The sequence below is a fragment of the Platalea leucorodia genome (assembly GCF_965183815.1).
Source record: "Platalea leucorodia genome assembly, chromosome: W".
NCBI lineage: Eukaryota > Metazoa > Chordata > Aves > Pelecaniformes > Threskiornithidae > Platalea > Platalea leucorodia.
The window spans coordinates 6,514,461-6,524,802 of NC_138859.1; the positions used below are offsets into that span (position 1 = coordinate 6,514,461).

The following is a 10,342-nucleotide window of genomic DNA, read 5'->3' on the forward strand; positions in this document are numbered from 1 at the left end:
TCCTCCACCGAGCGCCTTTGCAGCCTTCACAGCCCTCGCTCTTCCTCCCCCGCGGGCAGGAAGGGGCTGAGCTGCCCTGGACTGCACAGGATGTGCTGCGAGATGGAGGTGACAAAAAGGAGATGCTTCACTCCATGCCTGTTGCATCCCACCCTCGGGTAATTTTCAGGATGGGAGAAAGGGTTTGTGCTCAACCAGAGGTGCTGCCTGCCCCCCACCAAAGCCAAAGGTGCTGCCTGCACCCCCACCAAAGTCACATGCATGGGTACATAGGGGTCCCTGGGCATCCCTCTGCAGATGTATGGTCCTTTATGGTCACAGATGCTTGTATAGGTGCACAGTCCCATGAATTTATACATCCTCACACATACACATCCATGCACAGCCCTGGCTGGGGTCAGCAGCAACAGGCTCCACGGCTGGGCTGAGCTTCAATAGGTCCCATGGGTGTTGCAATGCCCCAGGTGACCTCGTTAAGCATTGTTAGTGCCCCACTAATTAACTGTCCCTGGAAAAACACTTGTTGTCAGGCTGGCATTCAGCCATGACACCACTTTGGCAGAGCGTTGGGGTGTAAGATGTTGGTTCTATGGCTGGCACCTCGTTTTGCAGCCCACAGCCCCCCCTCAGTGGGGGACACCCAAAGCTCCCCCTCAGCACCCAGGGTGCTGCAGCAACACCCAAAAGCATCCAACTCCAGCTGCTTCTCTAAATCAAGGTAGTTTTTGCCTCCTAAATAATAAACCCCCTGTGCCGGCGTGGGCGCAGCATCTCCCCAGTGCTGGGGGGGCTCAGCTCACGTGTGCTCCCCGAGGAGGCTGTTTTCCCAGTGATTACATTGCTTAATCATGGGGTAATTAAATCCAGGGAGCTATTTTACGGCTTTATATTCATAATTTATAGCATCAGGCTTCAGAATAGAGCTGCATTTCTATACCAGCACCTGATGGGATTAACCCATGGGAGGAGGGTGCTGGCAATTCCTGCAACCCCAAAGCCCCCCGAGCCCCCGTGAGATAACGAACCCTCTCGCTGCACTTTGTGCCCCAAAGGGATGCAGGTGCCACCAGCCCTCCCAATCTGTCGCCAACCCCAGCAGCCGGGCTTTCATTTTTTTGACTCTTTTTTCCCTTTCCCTTTTCCTTCTCCTTCTCCTCCTTTTCCTTCTTCTCCTTCTCCTTTTCCTCCTTCTCCTTCTCCTCCATCTCCTTCTTCTCCTCCTTTTCCTCCATCTCCTTTTCCTCCTTCTCCTTCTCCTTTTCCCTTTCAGGCAGAGGCCGGCACTGGGCTTGCATGCTGGCTGAGCCCTGACACCTTTCAATGCATCAATGGCCGCTATCACCCCAGCGACGTCTTTCCACCTCAATAATGCCCCTTTTCCTCCAGCATCATTTCCACGGGATTAAAAAATAATCCCCCCCCCCCCCTCGGGGAGAAGCTTTTCCTCACGCTCCTGTTGGAGCAGAGCCCCTCAGGGGCTGGATCCCACCCCAGGGGTGCTCAGCTCCCCCCGGGAGCCTGAAATTCAACTTATTCCCAGCCAGGCGAGCAGAGCCGATGGCGAGTCCGGGCAGGCTGGACCACGCATGCAGCCGCTGTCATGCAAGGGGAAACTGAGGCAGGGGACCCTGCACACACACACCCCCCCCCAGCTTCAGACCCTCCTGGTTCTGCTCGAATAGAAACCAGAGCCAGGAATAGAAACCCAAATGGGTTTTTTTTGCCCTTTTTCATTAAATCACATTGTTATTAAGCAGAAGGTGGGCACGTTCCTGGAACGAAAGGGTTAATGTCACCCTCGGATTCCTTCACCCCCTTTTCTAGCCCTGAGAGGGGGACAGGAGCCAGATGCCCCCCCCGACCTCCCCCCGCTTCTGCTTTCTCTGGCTGTTGGCCCAAAATGAGTCATGGGGGATTTTTCTTTTTCTTTGGGGCTCTTTCACAAGCCAGCGGCGGGGGGGGATTCTTGGGGGGATGCTATGGGGTTGAGCACCCATGGGTGCTCTCCAGCAGCCCCCTGGTCCAGCCCCCAACTGTCCCCCACTTATGGGTGACTTCGGTCCCATGGGACTGGGATGCCCAAGCTGGGGACAAGGGACAGTGTCCCTGGAAAGTGGTACCCAGCACCCAAGCAATGCTGGGGGCTCCGACCCTGTTTGTAGGATGATGCCCAGTCCCAGGGGACACCAGTGGCTCTGTCCCTGTTTGCAGGATGATGCCCAGCAAAGCCACCCTCAGAGGGGGACCAGGACCACGACCCCACAAGCATCCCAGCCGCGGGGACCCGGCCATGTCCCCAAAACCCCGGAGGCCTGGTGGCACCGCGGTCACGTCGCCAGCCCCAGGGAGGGGCTCGGGTTGGAAAGTCCGGCACAGTCATTCAGCGCGGTGCCGGCCTGCCTCTGGGTGAGAACTCCAAAAAGCCCGGCCATTCCGGTAACGAAAGAGTCAATCGCACACGCAAACACACACTCACACACACACACACACGCACACGCCACTTCCCTGAGTGGGGGATGACTCATCCCCCAGCCCGTCAGCCCCGGTACCGTAACACCAGCAAACCACAGAGCTCTTCCTCCGGCCCTGCCGATGAGCCGCCCGGCCTTCGCCTCCTGAGCCGGTGAGTACCAGGGGGTCCCGGGGTGGGGGGTCCTATCACCCACCACGAGCCACATGTCACCCCGCCTCGCCACCCTCCTCCTCGCCCCATCCCACCACCGCCAAGCTGAGACTGGCTGAACTCAGTGCATGCCATGGCAGCAAGGCTGGGAAACCATCTGGCAGCTGAGAATCCCAAAACCACGGAGAAAGGGGGACCCCCCCCCAGCCCCGCGGGGACACCCTCACCCGTGACCATCCCCACCGACCCCAAACCCCTTCTCCCACCCTCCTGGCACCCGGTGGGTCCCTTCGCCCGGTGCTGGGTGATGTAAGGGGGTTATTTTCGCTCCCGGCGGCGACGCGGGATAGGGAAGGGATGACTTCAACCCATTACTCACCCGCCGTAATGGCTTGGCACCGCTCCCGCACTATTCCTAGCCGTGACGCTCGGCCCTTCGCTCCAACCTCCGCCACGCTCAGGGCCGGCCGGCAACGCTGGGACACCGCTCACTGGGAATTTGGGCCTAAACAGCCAAAATTTGGGTTAACGGGGTGATTTCAGTAACGAGGACAAGCGCCAAAGGGGTGCGGAGGGGTTTGCAGGTGGGTGGGAAATGTGGTGGAGCGGTGGGTGGGATGAGTTTGGCCGGTCTCAGCCCGCTCTGGCCCAGCTTTTGTGGAGCGATGCTGCGGTTTCTCGACAGCGCCGGGAAAGTGCCACCCCCGCCGCGAAAGCGCCGTTAATTATTAGTGCGTTAAGTGCATAATTACAGCCCAGCCGTCACCTTCAGCCACCCAAATTACCGGCAAAAAGCTCGCCCGCTGCCCGGTTTGATGCTACATGGCTTGTTCACACCAGCTTGAGTTGTTTAGCGCCAAATTGGCTGTTTTTCACCCCAAAAGCCCCGGTCGTCGTCCCCCTGCCACCCCGGTTTCCTGCGTTTTTGTAGCGATACCAGAAAGGGAGGAAATCACGTCAGCGGCTTCGCCGCGCTCACGGTGCCGGGAACCAAATCTGAGCCAGTGAAATCACAGCTGGGGCACACGGCGGTCTGCACACACATGGACACGTGTGTACTTCACATGTACCTGCTGCACAGGCATGGACCTGCATGCATACACACACACAGGCACACACGTGTGCCCACTGGCACCCACACGTGTGCACCCCTATGCAGAGGTGTGTACCTGCACACGTGTGCTCACCTGTAGCCGTGTGTGTGTGCACGTGTGTGCCCACCTGCACAGGAGGGTGACCACATGTATGTACTCACTCACACACGCATGTGCATGCCTGTGCTCACCTGTATTCACACGCACACGCATGTTGGCACTTGTATGCCCCTACAAACACACCTGGGCACGCTTGCCCACCCTGGCACATACATTTACCCACATGTGTGCCCCCCTGCACACACACCCCCACGCAAATATCTGACCCCACATACACACGTGTACGTGCCCACATATGAACATACATGTACACGCGTGCACACACATACAAACCCATGAACACACCTGCATACATGTGCACACCACTGCACATGCATGATGTGCACACGCACGCCCCGAGCATCTGCAGACACGCATGCGCGCGCACACACACGCACGGGCGCGTCCACGCGTGCGCGCGCCTCCGCACACACGCGCGCGCCCTTGCACACGCGTGTGCACACGCCTGCACGACTACACGCAGCTGCAGTACTACAACTCCCAGCATGCCCTTCGCCCGGGGGGCGGACGAGCAGCTCGGCTGGCCAATATATGGAGGAGGCGTGTCCGCATCAGCCAATAGGCGGAGAGGGGGCGTGGCGGCACCGCCCCACGAGCAGTCACATGGCGCGGTGGCGGCGGGTGAGCAGAACCGAGATCGGCGGGGGGCAGGGCACCGCACCGCACCGCACCGCACCTCGGGTGGGAGTGGGGGGCGTCCCTCCCACCCGTTCCTCAGTTTCCCCAAGTTAGCACCACCTCCTTTCCCCCCTCCCCATTTTTTCCAGGGTTTTTCCCCCAAAAAGTGGGCGGGGGGGGGGAGGGAGGGGGAATTTGGGGTGTTAAGGGGGTACCGAGCCCTAAATTTAGGGGGGGGGGCACCCAGGGAGCAGCATTAGGCCACGATGTCGCCCACCAGGCACCGAAATCCGATTTCGGTGCCTGGCGGACAATGCCGTGGCCCAAATCATCACAATTTACCCTTAACTTTTTTTTTTGGGGGGGAAGCAACAATTTGGGGTGTCTCACCCCCCCTTCTATTTTTCATTGCAGGACACCTCCTAAAATCAAAGACAACCACTCTGCCCCCATGGAGGACAACCAAGAGCAGCAACAAGACCCCCAAAAAACAGCAGTGAGTGCCACACCCCGGCATTTTTGGGGGAGGAGGTGTGAGGATGCTGAACCCCCCCATATTTTGAGGGGGGGGCGGGCATCGCTTTTGGTGCCTGTGAAAGCAAGGATGAGGAAGAGGAGGGCGAATTTCCCAGCATTGGGGGGGAAAACATACCCAAAAGAGGGCATTTTTGGGGGACCCCTTACACCAAGAGAGGAGCCCCCCCCCCCCCCAACACGGCTTCTAATTTTTCTAATTATTTTTTTATCCTGACAGAGAGGGGAGGGGTTTAGGTTTTGCTGCACCAGACTCACCCCCACCCCCCAGCAGCTTTTTATTTTAAAAAAGCCTCAAAATAGTTCAGCCATTAAAATACTACATCTGTCACAAGTGGGTAAAAGAACAGAAAGAAGAAGAAGAATTATTAAAAAAAAAAAATAAAGTACTTGGGAGCCGAGAAGCTGCTTTGCCCAAAAATAGCAACAAGTTTTATAATTCCGGAAAATGTAGAACAAACAAACGAGAAACATTTTTAGCTGAGAAAGGCGGCGGCGGGGGGGCCGGAGGATGAATTTCTGCCCGTCTGTTTTCCTGGAAGCCGTTCCTCGTGTTCTCGCACGGTTCCAGAGCTTTGACCAACTTGGCCGGCGGCCCAGGCTGCCCGCTAACGAACCGAGAGCTCGTTAAATGCCTTCGGCTCGCAAAGCACGCCCGGGGCTGGTGAGGGGGGGGTGTTGGGTGCTTCTGCTCTGCCTCAGTTTCCCCTTAGGCTCCTTCTCACCCCGCTGTCCCGCAGGAGGCTCCGATCCTGGAGGATGGCTCCGAGCGGGAGAAGCTGGTGGAAGAAGCAACAACCGGTGGTGAGAAGGAAGAGGAGGAAGCCTTCCTCGTCAGCCTCTACAAGTTCATGAAGGACCGACACACGCCTATTGAGAGGATCCCCCACCTCGGCTTCAAACAGAGTACGTCCTCTCCTGGAGCTGGGAGGAGTCACTGGCAGCAGTGAGTACCGTGTCCCCCTGACCCTCGGCATCTCCTCTTTATTTCCAGTTAACCTCTGGAAGATCTACAAAGCCGTGGAGAAGCTGGGAGCCTACGAGCTGGTAAGCCACGGCCCCTGGGTGCCGGGATGTCCCCTGGGTGCCGCGGGGGCCAACCCATCCCTCCCGCCGCAGGTGACGGGACGACGGCTCTGGAAGAACGTCTACGATGAGCTGGGGGGCAGCCCCGGCAGCACCAGCGCGGCCACCTGCACCCGGCGGCACTACGAGAGGTAGGGGATGAGTCAGGGGGTCCCGCTCCGTGCCTCAGTTTCCCCTCCTAGCACCGGTTCTCACTGCCGCACCCCCCCCCCCCCACAGGCTGGTCCTCCCGTATGTGCGGCACCTCAAAGGGGAGGACGACAAGCCTCTGCCCCCCAGCAAGCCCCGCAAGAAGTACAAGGTCTCCAAGGGTGCCAAGATGGGCGAGAAGAGCAAGAGGGCCAAGAAGGAGAAGGGCCGGGAGCAGGTGCGCGGCCCCCCCAGAGCCTGGCTGATGCGGCTCCAGTTTGGGAGCAGCCCCGGACCCCCACGCCAGCACCCGTGTCTGTCCCTCGCCCGGGGGGGACCCATTGGGGTGCCCGGGGGAGAGCAAGGAGGGATGCAGCTGGCCGGGAAAAGGAGAGCGGAGGGCTTGAGGGCAGCCAAAGATGGGGAGGGGGCCGGGGGGAGCCAGGACCCCGGCACGGGGATGTGGTAGAGCCTGACACCCACACCCCGAATCCCCTTTGCTTGCAGATGCCTCCAGACAAGGCGAAGCCGGAGGTGGCAGCTGTCACAGAGGACACAAGGGACGGCCCGGAGCAGGGCCGGGCAGTGGAGGGATGCTCCAGTCCGGCGGTCCCGAGCCCCTCGGGGGGGTGTCCCGGCCCCTGCAGGACCCACATCGAAACCTACAAGTGCCTTTTCTCTAGCTTCTACTCCAAAGGCAACCACCCCATCATGTCTCCGCTGGCCAAGAAGAAGCTGCTGGCCCAGGTGAGCAAGGCAGAGTCCTTGCACTGCCACAAACGCCACTGCCCCGAGGGCCGGCAGTCGGCAAGTGACGCTGGCCCTGGCCCCAGCCCCGAGCCCCCCCGGCCGGCCACTGGCCCCCACCTTGATGAGCAGAAGAGCCCGGAGCCATCGGGAGCTCAGGATACAGCTCCAAGCGTCAGGAGTGAGGTGGGACCCGTTCCCAGCGCATCCCCCGGCAGGAGGGACAGCCAGCCCTGCCTGCAGGCCGAGGAGGGGGGTCCGGCACCCACCGTCTTCACCGGCTGCTTCCACGCCTACCGCAATGAGGTGCTGAAGCCTGTCAGCTGCCATCCCCTCTGGGGGTATTTCTCCAGCTTGAAGGATTTCTTGGAGCCACCTTCCACCTTCCCGTCACAATCTGAGGAGCCGGAGCAGCCCCAAGACCTGTGGAGCAAAGCGGGGCAGTTGTGGAGTGGGGAGAACCGGCAAGCGGCCACCTGTGCCACCATCAAAGCCTGCTGGGTGCCCCCTGGGGCTGGCTTTGCCCCCACCGTGCCGAGGGGCAAGCGCAGCCAGGAGGAGGAGATGGCTTTCAGCCCTGGCATGAAGTTACGTGCCATCTCCCCCTTTGTCAAGGAGGCCAACAGCAGGGACATGGGCACCAGCTCGCCTGGGGGCCAGCAAGGGCTGGCCAAACCCAAGGCCATGGTGGCCAGCCCTGGCTACACAGCACTGCTGCTGCAAGCCCCAGACATTTACAAGGGAGCAATGCTGCATTTCCCGGCAAGCTTCAGCAACCCGCTGGAGCACCTCAAAAGCCAGGGGGTGCCAGTGGCTCCGTCCCTCTCTGTCAATCCCTTTGTCATCCCTGCTTTCCCCAGCCCTTTGGTAGCCACCTCCACGCAGCCCTCTGACCTGTGCCAGCCACTGGTGACTGGCCCCGGGCACTACCTGGCATCCTATGAGAGCTCACTGCGGCACCGGCTCTACCCGGTGGCGACATGGCACAGCCAACGCAGCTACGCCTCCCCGCACATGCCTGCCTTTCACCGCCACGCCAAGCTGTAGCGCTTCCATCCTGCTCCAGATCGGCCTCATTCCCTGCAGAGAAGGGAGCCGGCCAGGACGCCACAGCAGCTGAGCCAGGCAGCGAGGCGTGTGCTGGAGCTGGTCACCGCTTCAGAGCCTGTGGCAAGGGGACTAAGAGGAGACAATCTGGACCGTGTAATTTTTACTCTTGATCTTAGAGCCGTTTGTATTCAACACCCATGACTTAACTACCAATATCACAAGGTTATATATGTGTGTATATATATATTATATACATACACATAAAAACAAGGCAGCAAAATGAGTTGCAGAGGTTTCTATTTTGCCCTGGCACGGTTTCGCATGATGCGGTGAGGAGGCTGAGCCGGGCGATGGTTAATCCCATCCCGCCGTGCCCGGGACACTCGCTGACTCCCTGGTCCAGAGCCCTGCCTGGCTCACACCACGCGATGCAATTTTGGTTTTTAATTACGTTGCCTCCGTCTGGGGCTCTGGAGGTTGTTTTAGGGGTTTGGGACTGCGGTGAGCAGCCGCTGCATTGAGTGTCTGCCCGGAAAGCGCTCTGGCCGCTCCGCTCGCTGCTGCTCCACACCTCGAACAGCGGCTGGGCTGGTTGCAGAGGCAATGCCTGAAATAAAACTGGCTGGAGGGTCCCGACCTGGTGGTGTTTGGGGCATCCTTGATTCCTCGGATCGGGGCAGGGTTTGGGGGGATCCTCACCCTAAGCACAGAGCCCCAGAGATGTTTTGTGATGCCATGGGGATGGGCTGGGGCTGCCCCGATCCCATGGGGAAGGAAGTGCCTTTCTGCATTAGTTTTGGGAGAATCGCAGCTATTTTGTGGAGCAGCCACGTGTCCAAGTGTGAACCAGCCCAGCAACATCTCCAGGTGCTTTTTGCCTCCAGGAGCTCCTGTCAAGCTGTTGCAAATGGCCGAAAGGCTTTGTCAGAGCTACAGGACTTGCTTTTCTCGTGCCAGCTGCTCCCCACAAGCACAGCCGCTCACCGCCATCCTGGGCGCCTCGCCGTGAGCCGTCGAAGCAGAAAGGGCAGAGGGATGGTGGCACTTGCTCATCCCCAGAGAGGGTTACGGCTTCAGGTGGAGCAGGAGCAGTAAGTCAGCTTTTAAGGACCACTTCTGCTGTATCCATGGAAAGGAAAAGCTTTGGGATAGAAATTGGAAAAGGAGAATTAGCCCCAGGCAGCACTAGTCACTCCATGATGCTTTTAGCATTAGACTCGTTAAGAAGAGCAGCATCATTGACCCAGCAGCTCCTGGATCCTCCAGCCTGGACCTCAGAAAGGCATTGCATGCGCTGCAGACCGCCCCGGCTGTACCCCGAGAGCTTTGCTGCCAAAACACACACCATCAACCCCAGTTTGCGAGCAAAGATGTGGCCACGGAGCTCAAGTCTTCCCACGAGGAGCTGCCTCCATACCTGGGAGTGAGGGTACTGGAGATACCACATTCCTAAGGGTGTCTCAGCCTTATTACTGTTATTGCAGCAGAGAAACTGTGACTTCAAGCCTGGAAAAGAGTTGAGCTGCTTAAAAACACTGCAGGTCAACAGCAGACCCTCATTTTTACCAGAGGCGCTTGTGTCTGTGGGTGCCACAGATGCTAGAGCGGAGCCTAAGCTCATCCCAGCTGTTTTCCTATTGCTGTCAGCTCAGGGAGAAGGTACCGTGTTTGGTGGCATCCCATCAGCAAACCCCCTACGCCAGGGGCTAGCTCAGCCTTGGGGTTCAAGGGCATCCCGCACCCATGACCTTCCCTGCAGGAAACTTTGCCTGGGCTGAACACAGATTGCTGGCGAAGTCAAGTCTTGCCATTTTTTTTTTTTTCCATAAAACCCCAGGGAAAAGGGAAGAAAGGGTTTGGAGTGCTGGCAAAGCTCAGCATCCTCAAGACCGCTACTCACCATCGTGGCAGCGTGAAGTCCGGTGTGCAAGAGGCTATGAAGGCAAAGCACGACAGGCCCCCAAAAAGCCGGACAGCACCTGGAGCGGCGTGTGTATAGCCCAGGAGGGGTGGGAAGGGACTCACGGCATCTCCCTCTTCTCACGACAAGCCAAAAAGGGGAAAACGGTTATTCTCCTGCTCTGTTTATGGGGTCCCTGTAACAAACACCCTGCTTCTGCCATGGCATGTGCTGTCCCAGCCAAGCTGAGCCAAAACCAGGATCTTCTCACGAGCCAGCAGGATGAGGAAGTGAGCGGAGATTTCGGAAACATGCCTGCCCTCAGGGGGAGCATGGGGCCGCCCCGGTACCGTGGGTCTCGGTCTGCCAAGAATCATGCTCCCTGAAAGCATCTCAGCCGGCAAACGTTGCATCACACCCTGCGTCCCTCTGGGGAAGCAA

General features: G+C 58.8%; 1 protein-coding gene across 1 annotated transcript; it reads left to right on the forward strand.

Annotated features, from left to right (window-relative positions):
• Positions 1-5,762: 5,762 nt before the first annotated feature.
• Positions 5,763-7,998, forward strand: LOC309601497 (AT-rich interactive domain-containing protein 5A-like; the record flags this gene model as incomplete). The annotated part of the gene is made up of 5 exons (XM_082334525.1): positions 5,763-5,895; positions 5,984-6,036; positions 6,109-6,206; positions 6,295-6,442; positions 6,712-7,998. Exons 1-5 carry the CDS (start codon positions 5,841-5,843, stop codon positions 7,996-7,998), a joined length of 1,641 nt encoding a protein of 546 aa, XP_082190651.1. The 5' UTR covers positions 5,763-5,840.
• Positions 7,999-10,342: the final 2,344 nt, after the last annotated feature.